The sequence below is a fragment of the Cyprinus carpio genome, chromosome B6, assembly GCF_018340385.1.
Source record: "Cyprinus carpio isolate SPL01 chromosome B6, ASM1834038v1, whole genome shotgun sequence".
NCBI classification, from domain to species: Eukaryota; Metazoa; Chordata; class Actinopteri; order Cypriniformes; family Cyprinidae; genus Cyprinus; species Cyprinus carpio.
This window is the reverse complement of record NC_056602.1, coordinates 22,873,638-22,890,930: the sequence shown is the minus strand read 5'-3', so window position 1 is coordinate 22,890,930 and position 17,293 is coordinate 22,873,638. Positions and strand designations below refer to the sequence as shown.

The 17,293-nt window shown below is 37.2% G+C and overlaps 4 protein-coding genes across 7 annotated transcripts in view; 3 read left to right on the top strand and 1 right to left on the bottom strand.

The window, feature by feature from the left end:
- frmd4ba (FERM domain containing 4Ba) overlaps nucleotides 1-2,224 on the top strand; it is a 47,990-nt gene extending 45,766 nt beyond the window's left edge. For 2 of the 4 annotated variants that reach the window (XM_042726340.1, XM_042726337.1), the window contains exon 24: nucleotides 976-1,104. Coding sequence is in view for 2 of the 4 variants with exons in the window: in XM_042726338.1 (XP_042582272.1) it covers nucleotides 183-351 (169 nt within the window). In the remaining 2 variants the exon portion in view is untranslated. Of the gene's footprint in view, nucleotides 1-182; nucleotides 378-975 lie in introns of all 4 variants that reach the window. The other 2 variants (XM_042726338.1, XM_042726339.1) reach the window with 2 other exon arrangements.
- A 2,347-nt stretch (nucleotides 2,225-4,571) lies between these two features.
- On the bottom strand, nucleotides 4,572-7,470 carry arl6ip5a (ADP-ribosylation factor-like 6 interacting protein 5a). The gene is made up of 3 exons (XM_019105284.2): nucleotides 7,049-7,470; nucleotides 5,832-6,049; nucleotides 4,572-5,637 (listed from the first exon to the last, which is right to left on the bottom strand). Exons 1-3 carry the CDS (start codon nucleotides 7,225-7,227, stop codon nucleotides 5,462-5,464), a joined length of 573 nt encoding a protein of 190 aa, XP_018960829.1. The 5' UTR covers nucleotides 7,228-7,470; the 3' UTR covers nucleotides 4,572-5,461.
- A 349-nt stretch (nucleotides 7,471-7,819) lies between these two features.
- LOC109075086 (CCA tRNA nucleotidyltransferase 1, mitochondrial-like) lies at nucleotides 7,820-11,961 on the top strand. Its single transcript, XM_042726342.1, is given in 7 exon segments — nucleotides 7,820-8,305; nucleotides 8,626-8,819; nucleotides 9,491-9,629; nucleotides 9,734-9,860; nucleotides 10,064-10,257; nucleotides 10,595-10,848; nucleotides 11,416-11,961. Coding segments are annotated over 7 exon segments (1,284 nt in total). The 5' UTR covers nucleotides 7,820-8,178; the 3' UTR covers nucleotides 11,665-11,961.
- Nucleotides 11,962-12,732: 771 nt separating this feature from the next.
- On the top strand, nucleotides 12,733-15,547 carry LOC109075088 (oxytocin receptor-like). Its single transcript, XM_019091055.2, has 2 exons — nucleotides 12,733-14,186; nucleotides 14,774-15,547. Exons 1-2 carry the CDS (start codon nucleotides 13,301-13,303, stop codon nucleotides 14,980-14,982), a joined length of 1,095 nt encoding a protein of 364 aa, XP_018946600.2. The 5' UTR covers nucleotides 12,733-13,300; the 3' UTR covers nucleotides 14,983-15,547.
- Nucleotides 15,548-17,293: the final 1,746 nt, after the last annotated feature.

Below are 17,293 nucleotides of genomic sequence, written 5' to 3'. Positions count from 1 at the left end.
GCAACAACATAAAGGGTGAGTAAATGTCCAGGGTTTTTTTGTTTGTTTTTTTTGGGGGTGAACTATCCCTTTAAGAATCAGCATACATCCAGTGGACTGTCTCTGTATAACTGTGTGTAGTGAGCACACATGAACACTTATCAGTTTGATCTGACTGCTGCTTAACCTTCCTCCCAAACCAGCCCTGAGCCCCATCTGCTGGCTCCGCCTCCTGACCCTGTTATGGACAGATACCCACCCGAGTACGGGTGGATGACTCCGGGCAGGAGAAGCCCGTTGCCAGCACCTTTAGAGGTGCCTGGTGCTGTTGCCAGCGGTTATGACCCGGAATACTTTTACTCTCATTGCTAGTGACACAGACAACACATAAAACATTGGTGAGCTATAAAGGACTCGCATTTGCCTCTCTAACTGTAATGGCGAATCACTCAGGGGTTAACAAAACCACAGTCTTTTCCACAGCACTTTCTACCGCTTACTCATTGGTGGTGGGATGGTTGTGTGTTTGCTTCCAAAAAAGGGTGAGGTCTCGTTTTGAGGGGAAGCATGTGACCCTGCACTGTTTTTGATTGCTGTGTGCAAGTTATGACTAGCATACGTGTGTGTTTTTGTATGGTCTGCTTTAAGTGTGTGAATGTTTAACACTGTACAGTGATGTTGTGTCTCACTCAATCTACTTCAAATCTGTGATGAACATGTTTAAACGTATTAATCAAAAAGCATAAATATGGAAACAAGGCTTGTTTCTTGACCAGATATACTGATTTCCTCAGTACACAATGCTGCAAAACCAGCTGCACAAAGAGTTATTTTTGTAACATTGTGTTTCTTGCAAAACTATTGACCGTGACTCTGGTTTTTAGTATATCTGGTATGTTATGTGCTACTGGGGTTTAAGATCTTCAATAAATCGGTGTATTTGTCCACATTTCTTTTTTTATTATTAAAACATTTTACTCTCTTTTCTATTTGCAGATCCTACATAGACGTTAACCACCATGATTCACACACAAGCAGCCCGATGGACAGCAGTTTTGACTCTGAAGACCAGCAGACGCTCTGTTGGCATGAGAACTCTAAACCTGGAACAATAGTGTAGAGAGTGAGAGAAACTGTTCACTCTCATGTGCCTTGTTCTCATCACATTTGTTAAGTTCCAAAGGTAGGAATGTTGCCAGATGAGAGCCTTAAAACATGCGTGTGAAGTAGATCCTGCTAAGCAACTCAAGAATGGACAATGCATTCTGTTTGTGAACAAACCTATGGGATAGCACTTTGTCTTCAAGACACAGCTGCTGTGGAAACTTTGGGTGAAACTTTTGATGTTGTGGGCAAAATGAACTGGATACATCGCCCAAATACACACTGAGAATGAAGGATATTGCAACATTAATATTTCATCAGGCACAAGCAAACAATTATATGAAGGATTGAAACCAGATTTTTCTCATGTGCAGAACCCTCACCAAAAAATTCCACAATGCTTTTCCACACTTGGATTGTTGTTTGTGCTGACCTCGACAAACATTTTTTACAGTGTTTTTTGTGTGTTTGTAAACTGAGTACTTGGAATGTGATGGTGCAACAACATTCTTTTCATATAGTATTTTCTCATTCATCAGGTTGAATTTTAATGCATTCACAATAACAAGTATCCATCGTTTCTGGCTTTGTACTGGGACCATTTAAATTTGGTTCACAACCAGCAGGGCTGTTTTTTTTATTCGTGCACAACTGACATTTGTACCAGTTACAAGCAATGTTTCTGTACTAGCAAATCATGTCTATCAACATGTTACTTTGCATCAGTCAGTGCCAAGTATTCATTTTCTTTTCTAATCCTGTTAAAACGGACTGCAACAACTCGAATGATTGAAACATGACTGTATGAGGGTATAATTGTTTTTATACTGTCACTAACAATTATCCAGGTACAATAATTATGGACATTTACTGCACTTTTATACTCTAATGGACTTTGCTCACTCTGAAAGATTGGAAACCGTGACAGAGCACACAGCATCTCTCTTTCTCTTTAGAAGGGAACTGTATATGTTTGTAAATACTGTAAAAACATTTGATACATTTTTCATCTTTTAGAGAGATTTGTTTTTATCATTTTGAAAGATTTGTTTTTAAAGCATATAATATATAGTTTGGATTTCTCAAGCTGGTTCTTAGTCATTTGTCTAAAAAATTCATTGGAATTAAAATAGAAAACCAACATGTCTCGTCTTTGTATTTTGTCAGAACTGAGCATGAATGGTTTAGGTTTTTATAATCGGAAATATAACTTTCTAATGGCTTCATAAGGAAATACCAACTGCTGGGATGCAATAAGGAAGTGGCAAGCTTGACTGAGCATGACAGTACACTACAATTAGGACTATAAATATGACTTTTGTATTATTTAACATCAATAAGTCAATTTAGTGCAATAATGGTTAAGTTTATACTTCGAACAGACACACAAGAAAAAGCAACTTACAGGTATCAATACAAATGATTCATTGTATATTTGTCTATAAGTAGCTGAAATATTGAATTAAAGTTCTCACATACAACAACATAACCCCTTGTGTTAAAGCTATACACTCAGGTTTTTTTGTCACTACAGACTCTGAATTCTCATGAGAACAAGCAGCTCGTCATCATGTGTGGAGTACAGTATAAAACCAGAAAAACGAGTTTTGAGACTCCAGCTAAGAGCACATGAGCCACTCCCCTGAAGATAAGCAATCAGTCATCTGTGTACAGAATGAGCTCACAACACATCATGTGGCTGGCTGGCTTTTATGCTACACCTTTGATAAATAACCTAAATTATATATTTATGTTCGCACTTGAAATGATGAGTAGAAAGTAAGTAAAATTTAAAATACATTGAAAGAGTCCAAATATAATTTGATTTGGTCCTGTGGAAAAAAAAAAGTATCATGACCTCTGACCTATAAACTCAAAGCCAGAGTTATATTTTTATAAAATATATTTTTCAAAAATATGTAATACAAAATTTAACAACATAATACATTGGCCTGTGCTCTTGGCTTTGAGAATGAAAAAGATACAGAGGCTTTGTTCTGATGAACTGTGGCCCGGGGCCATCCGCAGCTGTGCCCTTCTGTCTAACCTCCCCTTGCTCTTGTAGCCACCAGCTGTACAAAGACATCAGCCAGGTCATCCGCAGCTGACTCCAAACCCATGCAAACAATGCCCATCTATTAGTCCTTCATGAACACACACACACACACACACACCATCCTTCCAGTTGTCAAGTGGGTTTGTTGTTATACACCCTACTTAAGCTTCACAGTGTATAGACACACTATTATTGTAATATAATCATCTGTAAATATGTGGTGATTGATTAACCTAATTTTTCCAAACAAAATGTCAGTGCATAAATAGGCCTGTACAATCCCACAATTGCTCACCTAAAATCACTTGATTCAAGACATTTTATACTTCACAACCTTTTACTTTTGACAGTTACACTCTTCAGACTTTCTGCATCTTCTGTGTTGTCAAAACGAACTCTATTATTCCAGAACCTCAGTGACTTAAGAGAGTGATTTCATGGCAGTGTAAAAGTATGCAACAATGGTCACCTTATGCAGCTGAAGGTCATTGGACATGAGGTCATGTTTAACCTTTAGAGATGGGAAAGGTATCTGAGTTCAATCATAAATCCCCTGAAGGTGCCTTAGGAGGTTTGTTGTAATTGCCTGTTGAACTCTATCATGGTGCAAAAAAAAAAAAAAAAAGTGTGTGCGTGTGCTCAACAATTGATAGTTATTCACTTACATTTCTGATAGTCCTCATTAGCTATTTGCTCAGCATTGTAGAATTCAAAGAGCTTAGATTTGCATCTGTTTTTAAGTGTAAACACATGAAAGTGAAGTTGCTGATTCAGCAGGTTCAGATCTGGAGGAGCTAAGCATGACTTACTGCAGGTAAGTTTGCACAGATGTGAGCTGTTCTGAAACACCCTGTAATCTACTGCATAGAATAAGAGAGAGGGACAGAACGAGGATCGGATTTGGAAATAAACTACCTTTAAAGTCATACTTCCTCATACATTTTAAAGACCCGTTTTTTATGCAAGTCCACAAGTTCAGTCGTTCAGTGAGTATGTAATGAGAGTCAGATGTTGGAAACTGTTCTAAAGAACTGCTCAGTCACATGCATTGCTTGGTCCACTCAGTTCATTTGTTCCTCTTTAAAATGGTTTTACACAAAGAAGTGAATACTTTTGGAAGACATGTTTCAAGTCATGTACACTCACAGGAGATGAAGACTCATATCAGTCATATCAGCAGCCTAAGATTGATTTATTTTACATGGATCAGGTTGGGCTAACATGCTGAGATCAATTGACTGACTACTAGTTGCTTTATCTCTGTAAACTCAATGTTTTCAAACACTTTGATTGTGGAGTAAATTGTGAATATGGCATTTTTAAAATGACTTCTGCATGATGCTGCTGCATTCAAGCTTCAAGACAACATATTGCTGAGTGCGATTAATTTGATTTCTAAATCAATATTTGATTAAAATAAAACACACGATGGTACCAAAATGTGACTTTATTAACACATTTTGCATAGATTTAAGATCTGCTGGCATTTAGAAGCTGAATGTGTGAAGCTCCTGGTGTCACTCACATCCAGTTATTTTACTCAGTATGCCTCATGATACTGAAAACATATTTATTATATTATTCTACTTCATCATAATCATAAACACTGGTTTGTAACACAAAAAGCACATTCAAAGAATACAACTCACTTCTGCAAAACAAGGTTGATAGCATCACAGGCAGTTATTTTATCTAATAGTTGACGAGCAATAAGTCATGAAAGTCTGTGCATTAAAGTAATTAACCAAAGATTAGGGATGATCTTAGACGTGATGTGAAAAACGGAGTATCTAAAACCCCCTTTCCTATGGTAAAATCACTATAGTGCAGTGCTCAAATTGCTTATTGCTTTTACAACAGCTGCATCAGCAGTGTGATAAAAGACATCAGTGAACAATTCACATGAACAACAAACAGAAGTAAACAATCTTCTACAAGGTAATACAGTTCACTATCATTATCACAGGAGTTTCCAGCTGCTGCAGAATTCCAGTTATCACACTGCAGAACATCTGAAGATCTCTAAACCTGATGACATCTTGTCATGTTATATTATGAATTGTCTTAATATATGAATGAATGTATTTTGGGAGAGAAAAACACTATCACTTGAAATATGCACATATGACACGCTCCCTACAGGCCATAGTGAAATCCTCCTACATTTGACCTGAGATGTAAACAAACATATTTTCAATACAGTCACTTCATTCCATAATAGAAAAAACACACTAAGAAAAATACTTTTGGTTTTGCCAATTAAAGATGTTGAAATAAACGGAGTAGGTTTTTGAAACTGTGCCAGATGAAAGCAGTAAAAGTTCACTCCTTGAGTTTGCTGTCTAGAAAGTCTTGGATTTTATTGAGGTTCTCTTCTTGTTGACCCAGTGCTTCAAGTATGATTCCCATGGGTGATTTCTTGAGTCCGGCGCTCTCCATCTTATTCTCCAGTTTGTTTTTCATGTTCCGTAGGCGAAGTGATGCATGTGCAAAGATCACTGAAACACAAAATGACAAAGCACTTTAAGCTTCCAGATGCTTCATAATATCTGGATTTAATAAACTGCTGCTTTGCATTTGTTTTCCTGCAAGCCGCAAAGAGTCGTACTGTATTCCATTTAAAAAATTTCCATCTTATGGATTCTCATTTTTAGATTTATGATAATGATGACAATGTTCTTAAGAAACTTACAGAGAAGAGGCAGGTTGATTCCAAGCAGGAGCACCATAACTCCACCGAAGAGCGACATGAGGAAGAAGCTCACAACCATCACCAAGAACACAAACAGAGTAGGGTTCTCCTTCTTGAACTGTTTGATGATCGCCTTGTTCTCGCCTGCCCATACAGAGCCAATGAAGACAGAAGTGACCACTGCTGCACCCATGAACATACTCACAGGGTTCAAGAACCTGCGGGCAGAGAATTAGATGGTAATAGGATGTTACTGAAGACAAAATCAATAGTGATTTTACTACATCTGTGTAATCATTCAATGTCTACTTAGCAGAGTAATACTCCCTTAAGCTCACTTGAATTTGTTTTAGATCACAGCCTCAGCCTTCTAGGCTTATGAGAAGACAAACATATGTCAATAGTGACACCTAATGGTTATAAAGTGTAAACGCAAAAATATTTTTGACAAAAGGAGGCATTTTCCATGTTGGTTATTATAAAAATGAATAATCTTGTCAGTTAAATAATAATCTTGACTTGAAAATTGACATGCAGTTTATGCCTGTGATTACACGACTAAATACTGCACTTTGCACATGCTCATTGTCAGTGGCATGTGATTACACCCTTAAATAGTGTTCAGTCTTAGCAACTAGCTATAATATTAGGGCCAAACCATAATCTCCCAGACATTAGACTGGCCTTCGTCTTACAAACACAGCTGCCCACATACCAACATAACTATGTGTGCCCAGATCAACTAGGCTAACTATATTTAGCTAAGAATTACCTCATGTTCTAAATTGTACAGGACGAAAACCTCGCATTAGAACAGCTTATTTTCTTGAGTGCAACATGAAATTCTTCTTTCAAAAAGTACAGTGCTGCTGATACCAAGTTACAGTGATGATGTCAGATGATAATATAAGGTACTGACATTTGCTGGTACGTATCCAGAAAAAAAAAAAAAAAAAAAAAAAAAAAAATCCAGTATCATAGTACCGTGCTTAAAAACATTTACGTTAATTAGAACTTTATTTACAGTGCATTTAAAGCTGAATTTACAGCGTATTTTATTTTAACAGATATTACTTCTCGCGATACTTCCTGTAATGCGATGTTGGTGTTGACGTGCCCCACAACAAACTAGAAATGCTATCTGAATATTCTGTTTACAGTTAAATCCAATATTGTGCATGCATGTCCACGTCCACCAAGAAGAGTACTAGACTTACCCTACGATCAGGAATACAATGATCGCCAACACCAGGTAGTTTGTTTGATAGTACAGCAGGTTGCTGACCACTCTGTTGTTCCATTTCGCCAGATCTCGCGTGTCTGGTCTGGCGAAGCGCTCTGAGCCTGGGTAGAAATCATCCCAGCTTCTCAAAGGGGCGATCTCCACTTTAGCCATTAAATAAAACTAACCGGATCCCAGCAGCTGCTCACTGCATATGTAACAGTCTCTCACTTCCTCAGTCTCGCGAGGCGCTTCGGCTTTAAATGGGCGGTTACTTTAAATATAGACAAACAATCACGTTTGAATATTTAGGACTTGATGCAATCAGAGAGATAACGCTTTTTATTATCTTACTGCTCACATATTCCTTTACGGCTGGTTTACTGCCTGATTGAATTAACCGGTAACTTACAATTCAATGAACGAATCATTCTTTTGAGTCGGATCTTTTAAATGAAGCATTTGAACCCTTTCACATTCTACAGTCATTGAACCGATAACCTAATTAGGATTTGATTGATGAGGACAAAAGCGAATTGCTTTAACAGCTGACATTTTACACATAAAACATAATATCACAGTTTTATCAGCACGAATACGAAACAAATTCAGTTGAGCAGCATTAAAGCCCAATTTAATTTACACCCTAGAAATGCAAATAAATGTTACTATTTCAAAATCCAGCATGCTGGGTGGGAGCCTGAAAAAGTAAATAAACAATTTTCATTGGTTGTTAAAGTCATTATGTAACTGTCCCGGAAGCTCTGCGTAGCCTGACCACGCCCCTTCTGTGTGAATGTTTGTCATGGTTGCGCACAGCGTGAGTGAAACTACACGTGTGCTGTAATAGCATCTTTTTTTCTTCAGGTGAATAAACATAACTTTAATTTTTTTTGGTCACATATGATGTTCGTTTTTGTAACTCCAATTATGACCTCACAGTGTTATCTTTGGTAATATCACGTTATGTGCGTATCACCTTAAGAACTAGCCTCTAAGAGAGTCACCTCTAGTCATTAGTTATTTTCTAACTTAACGTTCATGTATATATAAGATTCAGCATTATTTATATGACATGTAAAATCTACAGACATTGAATTTATTGTCTTTAAAAAGTTCACATCGATGTGGGCTAAATTATTTCTGGACCATCTGAATCATCTCACGTGGAGTCACAGATCATTAGTCACAATGCAACTGAAGACTAAAGAGTTTGAGTCCTTATTTACCGACGGGCTGCTTGCTCTGGCTGGTAAGATCACTTTATCTGACGTCATCATCACCTTTTAAAAATACTGTGGTGGTACCACTTTGTTATACAGTGCCATTGAGAAGTTTGGACACACTTACTGATTCTTTGTTATAAGCATTTTCATATTTTGGAATAACAGTAAAGTCACCAAAAGCTATGAAATAACATAAATGCAAATAAAACTATTTTACATTTTATTATGTACATTAAGTTAGGCATGTCCAAACTTTTCAATGATTACCATTTTAGTGTACCATGCAAATTTACTTTGTACTACCGAGGAACATGTCCGCAATATGATATTTTTTTATGACAAATAGAAATGTTTGAAAAGAACCAGTTTGAGCTGAGGATTGCAGGAGGGGCAGTGCGAGACCTTCTGTCAGGGAAACAGCCTGAAGATGTGGATTTTGCCACCACAGCCACTCCAGAGCAAATGAAGAGCATGTTCCAGGCAGCAGGAGTCAGGATGATTAACAACAAAGGAGAGAAACATGGGACCATTACGGCCAGGGTAAGGTGAAAAAAACATACCGTTTTTTATATTATAATCTTGAAAATTTTACTCCAAATCTCTAACTCATATTTTTTAAAGGGTTAGTTCACCCAGAAATGAAAATTATGTTATTAATTACTCACCCTCATGTTGTTCCAAAACCGTAAGACCTCCGTTCATCTTCAGAACACAGTTTAAGATATTTTAGATTTAGTCCGAGGTCTTTCTGTTGCGATGCAACCGGTTCTTGACTAAACTGCAGTGTTGTGAACGCGCTCACAACAGACCCGGAAGAGAAGACAATGCTGAATAAAGTCGTAGTTTTTGCTATTTTTGGACCAAAATGTATTTTCGATGCTTCAAAAAATTCTAACGGACCCTCTGATGTCACATGGACTACTTTGAAGATGTTTTTATTACCTTTCTGGACGTGGACAGTATACCGTACATACATTCTCAATGGAGGATCAGAAAGCTCTCGGACTAAATCTAAAATATCTTAAACTGTGTTCCGAAGATGAACGGAGGTCTCACGGGTTTGGAACGACATGAGGGTGAGTCATTAATTACATAATTTTAATATTTGGGTGAACTAACCCTTTAAGACCTGCAGTGGGTTTAGGTGATCTGTTTTGATTGGTGACAGTTTTCCACGTAATGTCAACATTGCGGATTTATACATTATGTAGCTTCATGATGAGAACTTTGAAGTGACCACTTGGCGAGTAGATGTGCAGTTTGATGTTCGGGTGGAGTTGGTGTAGTTCTTTACTGACTGGCAGAAGGATGCAGAGCGCAGAGATCTCACCATCAACTCCATGTTTCTTGGTAAAATACTTCACTTGCATTAGTTTTGCATTTCTCCTTGACTTAGATTTTGAATCATTAACATTTTTGTATGTTTGATTTGTCCTATATTATGTTTTTCACAGGGCTAGATGGAACTCTCTATGATTATTTCCGAGGGTATGAGGACCTCAAGAACAGGAAAGTAAGGTTTGTCGGCAGCGCCTCACTACGGATCCAAGAGGACTACCTTCGAATTCTGAGATATTTCAGGTAATTGTGTGCTATTACTGGATATATGCCTTTGAAATTAAATAAGGGTGAATAGGTTATCCTTTAAATTGTACAATATATATATTTTTTTTTTTTACAATAACCTTTTTTTTTTTTTTTTTTCAATGAAAATTATGATGTATAGCCTATAAATGGCCTGTGTGGTTTACCTTAATTTTTTTTTCTGTCTGATTGTTTTGTAGATTTTATGGCCGGGTGGCAACTGAGCCTGGGCAACATGAACCCGAGACTCTGGAGGCAATAAGAGAGAATGCCAGAGGACTGGCAGGAATCTCAGGTGAGAGGATCTGGGTGGAGCTGAAGAAGATGCTGGTTGGAGACCATGCTGATCACCTGCTGGAGCTTGTCTATGAGTTGGGCCTTGCCCAGTATACCGGTGAGAAACAAAACATAGTGATACAAATATTTATAAGGAACTGTGGCTGAAAATCTAAACATACAATGGACAATTACCTGTCACAAATTTTTTCCCCATCCGAATGTATTATTCAAAATCAAAGTTTTCTATGATGAACATGCTTTAAATTTCTGAATCAAAGTTAACTTTGATATTTTTTGTGGGGCATGAAAATGGTAATGTAACTTTCTGGAGATGTAAAAAGTAAAAAGCACAGTTTTTTTGCACAATTTCTTTTTCTATGAATGTAATGTTTATATATAAGAATATTTTTTTATATTATAAATGTTCAGACTTGCAGTGTATTTTGCTACAGGTCTTCCAGCAGATGGCAGTGTTGACGAGATGAAGAAGATCTGGCAGAAGTCTCATGACTGCTCTCCTAAACCCATGACTATCCTGGCTGCTCTGTTCCGAAGACAGGATGATGTGGAGAAACTGGATCTGCGACTGAAACTATCCAGAGAGGAGAAAAACTTGGGCCTCTTCCTGGTCAAATACAGACGAGATCTCGTTAAGGGACAGGACGAACATGACAGCATGAAACCATACACAGATTTCATCATTGATGTATGTGCATTTCCTTCTGCTCTAATATAGTTAAAAATGTCATTACATCAGTTGTATTTAAAATTAAATCAGTGTACCACATTTTAGTTTAAACTGATTGAATTTCATATAAAAAATTTTGACACACACACAAAAAAAAAATGCATTTGTCAAACAAACATCAGGAAGACCCACTTTATCCCCATAATCATTCAAACGGTCATTCCGGTGTTATTTTAGTTTTATTTATGTACTATTTATTAATATTTTGAATTAGCTTCTATTTTTGTATTTTCTGTTAAGTTTTTTTTTTATTTGTCATTTTATTTATTTTGTCATTACATTTTTTACAAATATTTTTATTTAAAATTTAGTAATTAAACTACATTTTTAGAACTTTTTTTTTAGTTAGCTGCAAATGCAACATTTCTATTCTAAATTTCTCTATATATTTAATAATATATTTTCTATATATTGTATTTTTTGTTTTTTTTTTTTTTTTTTTGGGTTTATTGTTTTGAAATTTTTTTAATTGTTTTTATTAACAGTGAAATATATTATTTATATTTTTTTATTTTTTTTTTTTTGTCTAGAGAGCCGGAATCCCAGAGTAAAGTCCTGGAGCTGCTGAAGTATCAGGGAGAAAAGAAGCTCTTAGATGAACTGAGCAGGTGGTCCATCCCGCGCTTCCCAGTGAGTGGGCATGACCTTCGCAAACTGGGTTTTACCTCAGGTAAAGAGATCGGCACCATCCTTCAGGAGCTAAGGGACATGTGGAAGAAGAGCCACTATCAGATGAGCAAAGAGGAACTCCTGGCCACCCTCAGCACATCCTGATGCCAGATAAGGAAACATACTAGTGTCAAAAGTGCTTATGTCTCTGCATTATGAGTCTGTGTACAGAAGGTGCACCTCCATCGTGTCAGTGGGTAGTGTGAGAAGGAACCATCAGGGCAGTGGTATAAATCATTTGGTCCTATGCATTTGCAGATACAGTGCAACCAAAGGTTTAGATATATCTGTGGTTGCTGTCTTGGGATTTTGTATTGCCTGTGGTTTATTTAGATGGTTTTCAGGGTGCAGAAAATGTCTTGGAGCATCAAAGTGCACATTTTCATATATAGAATGCTTGATTTGTAATGTTGGAGTGTTTTATTTACCCTTGAAACCATGGGCATCATAAACAGCCTCTAAAAAGTTTTCCTTTATTAATTATTCATGAATTTCCCTATCATTTTTATAAATAAGGATTTAGTTTGACATAATATCATATTCATTCATTAATATAATTGATTTGAACAAGGATGCATCTAAATTGAATGATGCAATGATGCAAAGTTCATTTTGTTTTTTGTTTATTCGATGTGGGATTTTGCCTTTTCAGAAGAGTGGTGTAATTATTATAGTGAAGGGAGTAATTTAGCTCTCTTGCAGAGGGATGAAGCTGTAGCCATGGTTTCATTATGAGGAAAATTATGTTGCTTTTGTCAACAGCTCATAGTTTTTAGAAGGTTATGCAACCAACTCTTCAGGTGTTTACTTAAATAAAGTAACCCACATCATATCGTACAGTGTCATGCTGTCTTGTTTTAAAGTCCATGGATTTTCATAGATTACATAAGGACTTTTTTGTATGTTTGTGAATTACTTAATATGATAAATGTTTCACATTATATAGGGGTAAGTTGTGTCATCATTTTTGCATTACTTATTGTTTTTATACAGTCCCACAGGTTTTTAAGAGTTATTAAATGTATAGCTGTCAAATTTAAAGGGATAGTTCACCCAAAAATGAAAATTCTTGTCATTATTTACTCACCTTTATGTCATTTCAAACTTTTATGACTTATTTCTTTTTTTGCAACGAAAAATATATTTAAAAAAAAATCCATTTTAATTTTTTTCTGTCTATAGAATTAAAGTTTGGTTCAATGTTGTTGATTTTATATATACAACTTTTGGTTGAACTATCCAAATAATATAAAAGTCTTGGATGGCCTGCAGTTGAGTAAATTATAAATACATTTTCATTTTTGGTGAACTATTCCTTTAATATGACTCCCAAATCATCATTGGTGCGTGCATCTGATTGGTTTAAGCCACATAAGTAATTAAATGGAGATATCCCATGTTGGCTATATTATAAATACATTTCTATCGAAGGTCCAGAGTAACTATTTATTAAGAAAATTTGCCAAAGGGTGAATGTCTTAATATAAAACATATAATGTATAAAACATATAATCCATCTTTTGAGCATGTGGAATTCTGAATGCCATATTGTGTTCATGAGTAGGCCCATTTGTGAATGAAAGACCCTCCCATATGCATCAGAGCAACATATAAAACCTGTAGTCTCCGCGCACTCTCACACGCTAAAGATGCGCAGACGCGTGACTACTGACAGTCTCGTGCGCACTGGGTCAGTAAAACCGCACCTACTAAACCTGAACTAGTTTAAAACTTTCGAGAAATGAAGAAAATGCCTGTCCTTACATTGAACTTGAGCGACGCAGCTTTGGAGATGGAAGCCACCGGAGATGAACCCCGGGACGAGCATTTAGCTCAAATCGAGATCGCGCTGCTGAGCGTCATCTTTCTTTGCGCATCATCTCTGAACTTTGGTCTGCTTCTGGTTTTGTGGAAGAAGAAACAGCAGATGTCCAGGATGCGCGTGTTTGTGAGCCATCTCTGCTTGGCGGACCTGGTGGTCGCCTTTTTCCAGGTGTGCCCACAGCTGATGTGGGACATAACCGACCGTTTCATCGGTCCTGACCTCGTATGTCGTCTGGTCAAGTATCTGCAGATTGTCGGCATGTTCGCCTCAACTTACATGATAGTTGTGATGACTGTTGACCGTTATCAGGCGATCTGTAACCCAATGGTGACTTTCCAGAGGCGACGCGCGCGCTGGAACCTGCCAGTGTGCGTCGCGTGGCTCGCGTCGTTCGTCTTCAGCGTCCCGCAGCTGTTTATTTTCTCTAGGGTTCAGATCGCCCCGGGTGTCTACGACTGCTGGGCACAGTTCATTCAGCCGTGGGGACCTAAAGCGTACGTGACGTGGACGACACTGATGATATTTCTGGTGCCCATCGTAACCGTGACGGTGTGCCAGGTGCGCATCTGCCGCGCGCTCCAGATCAACCTGTACCTGAAGACCCAGCAGCAGCAGCAGGGTCGTGCTGAAGGACACCCGCACCCTCTTTCCTCCAGGACCAGCAACGTGGCGTCGGTGTCCAAGTCTCGAATTAAGACCGTGAAGATGACGGTGGTGATCGTGCTCGCTTACACCGTGTGCTGGGCTCCGTTCTTCACCGTTCAGCTGTGGTCTGTGTGGGACGCGGACGCTCCGACCGAGAGTAAGAGAAAGTCTTCTAACAAACACTTTTAAGTGTTAATAAATTGCATTGTGCCATCTTAATGCTAATGTCAAAAGATGTGCTGTTGAGATATGCCTTTGCAAATATAATCGAGCTGATACAAGGTGACACACATTAACTGAATCCTGAATAATGTGTCAGATATTGTGTTATTATTATTATTTGAAGATTTATAGAGCTACATCATTTTAATCAGGGAATTGGGGTGTGACCTTGGAGTTTTTGTTAAACTGTAAAAAATGCAAACAATTAATTAATTAAAATATACAAATGTGAACCAAATGTGAATGGAAATTACACCATATTATAAAATGCTTAATACAGACTCTATTTAAGCATACACACACACACATTTGTATATGATGTCATCTCTGTAACTCATTTCTAATTGGTTAAGCTAATGGAAGATGTTCAAATTTATGTTCCAGCACTCCACACTCTCCCCTACATGTTACCTAGAGAGCTATGCTCAATCAATATGTAATGTTTCGGGATATTTATTTATTAAGAATGTGATCAAATGTAATGTCTACTATCTAACCAGTGTACATATATATATATTTCAGCTGCAACCTTCACCATCCTCATGTTGCTGGCGAGCCTGAACAGTGTTGCCAATCCATGTATCTACCTGCTTTTCACTGTGAAGTTCCCCAAACTGTTGGGAACTCTCCTGTGCATGAAGCATACAGACTTAAAGGAGTCGCTGCCTGAGGAGGCTACAATGGTCAGCTCTCTGTATTTGAGCTTTAAAAGCCACTCCGACATACAGTGAAAATGAAACAACACTAACAAACATGTCCAAATGCCATGAACGTGTACCATGTTAGTATTCTCTGAAGTACGAAGGAGTACATGTAAATAGTACATGCATATGGTTCAGTACTACTGTATACATCACAGTACCATGATATTACCATCTGATACATCACTGTACTGGTGCTATCACGGTTCTTCTATGTAAAAAAAATCACTGGCATCTCATTGTGAATTGTATCAAACAGTTTGGAGGTTTATGATTCTTTTTTACACTGAATTAATGTAAAACTCCAATTTTATTTCCAACTGATCCTCCATTGCTTTCATTTGGCCCTAAAAAGATTATTTTTCCAAAACTGGTCACAGTCAGTGATTTTTATTATTTCTATTATTTAACTGTACATAGCAAGTAGGAAAATAAATTGCTCACAGTGTGTGGTGTTCTAATCACAATCACAGTGGTGTACAAAATACAGTGTCTTTAAATATTGAGAAAAACATCTGACTACTTGTGTGGTGAATATTGTTATGAAAATGCCTGTACATGTTCACTATTCTGACTGTCAATAAAGTGCTTTAACATTTGGCATGGGAATCTGTTTATGTTTGAAAGGTATGTTTTTAATGTAATTTGTGGCTTTGAGACTTTTGAGCTTCAGGTGAAAGATAAGACTGACAACAAAAGTAAGCCATGTGTGGAGAGAAGCAAAGGCATGACTAACAGGATAAAAAGCAGGACAGTATTTTTTCAACTGGTAAGACTGTGACTACATGTGGTATGACCCCTTTAATTAAAGTTCTAACCCACACCCAGAGGATGAAAAATCAAAAAGAAAAAAATCGTGAAAAGACGTGTCAAAAAGAGTTTACAGTTCCGATTCTCACAATACAGGGGAGGGAAATGTGTAGCAACCACCAATACATGACATACAAGTTGGTCAGAAAGTCAGTAATTGGTCAAAAGTTTGGGCTTAGAAACACTTTTAAAATGTTTTTCAAGAAGGCACAGCATTTGTTCAATCAGAAATACAGTAAAAAAAAAAAAAGAAAAAAAGAAATACCTGATGCAGTTGAATTTTCAGTATATTGTTATTTATTCAGTGTCACATGAACATTCAGAAATTATTCTTATATAATGATTTGCAGCTCAAGAAACATTTATTATCAATGTTGAAAACTTTGAATTGTTTAATGAATAGAAAGTTCAAAAGAACTGAATTTATTATTTATTAGGTTTGAGATTTTTTTTTTCCGTAACAGTATAAAAGACTTTGCAGTCAATCTTTTTATTAATTTAATGTGTCCTTGCTGAATAAAAGTATTAATGCAGGACAGCTGCCCTACTGGAACAGGTATGGACACCTGGTGCCTAATAGGGAACAGGAAAGTAATGAAAAACAAAAAATCAATAGAAAACCCTAAATGTGGACATTTTTGTAGTGAACTGAATTTGTAGCTTAACACCTGAATCAATGAGGCTCTTAATCTCTAGCTGTGGGATGCTGCCAGATATTGACAAGCAGAAGTTCACATATCCGTGCCATTCAGCTGTGTCTATCCAATTTTGACGTGATTCCCAGAAGCAGGATCTTGGACGTTCATCTGTCATGCCAGTCTGTTGAAGTGTTCTCTGCAGTTGGGACACAGTTGAGCGGCTTAGAGCACAGTGTGGTCACGTGCCTGACTACATGCTAATTTCCCTTTCCTTTGCACAGCCACTTTCATTTTCGTTTACTTTAGAACTTAATATTGGACTGGTTTGAATCAGCTTTGACTTTGATTATATACTGTGGAGTTCTGAGAGTGCTTTTGAGAACATATTGAGTGGTTGAATGTCAGCAGCATGACAAACAGTGCATGCATTACTCATTGAAGGTGGCTGATCAATTGAAGTGGTACGCTGGTAAGAAGCATGTGATTTCTCTGGCATCTGGTATTTAAGTTTTTGACATTGGTACACGTAAACCAGGACACACTTCAAAATCACAAATGATTTGTTTCCTTTGTAATGCTACATTTTCAGTAATATCTACATCAAATGCGCTGAACATAAAAAAAGGATTCTACTAGGCAGCCTAATGACAGATATACTCCTGACCTACATATCAATATTACAAAGTATGCTTGTAATGCAGCTTGCCACTAGGTCAAGTGATTAGGAGATTAGAAATGAAATAATGTTTGTATGGGGATTTGAGTTGAGTTGTAATGTAAATGTAACTCTTTGATGGCTTAGACGGAAACCTTAATAGATATGGTGGCACAGTGATTCATCTATTCACTCAGAATATGCATACACCTTTGCCTTTCTCCTTAGCAGCAGGCTT

Excerpts from the sequence above, each read along its gene's own strand:
- arl6ip5a (XM_019105284.2), bottom strand. The coding sequence starts at position 7,227 with ATGGCTAAAGTGGAGATCGCCCCTTTGAGAAGCTGGGATGATTTCTAC. Across the intron at positions 6,050-7,048 it reads ATTGTATTCCTGATCGTAGG|GTTCTTGAACCCTGTGAGTA; the intron begins GTAAGTCTAGTA and ends CTCTGCCCGCAG. Across the intron at positions 5,638-5,831 it reads AATCAACCTGCCTCTTCTCT|TGATCTTTGCACATGCATCA; the intron begins GTAAGTTTCTTA and ends TTTGTGTTTCAG.
- LOC109075088 (XM_019091055.2), top strand. The coding sequence starts at position 13,301 with ATGAAGAAAATGCCTGTCCTTACATTGAACTTGAGCGACGCAGCTTTG. Across the intron at positions 14,187-14,773 it reads CGCGGACGCTCCGACCGAGA|CTGCAACCTTCACCATCCTC; the intron begins GTAAGAGAAAGT and ends TATATATTTCAG.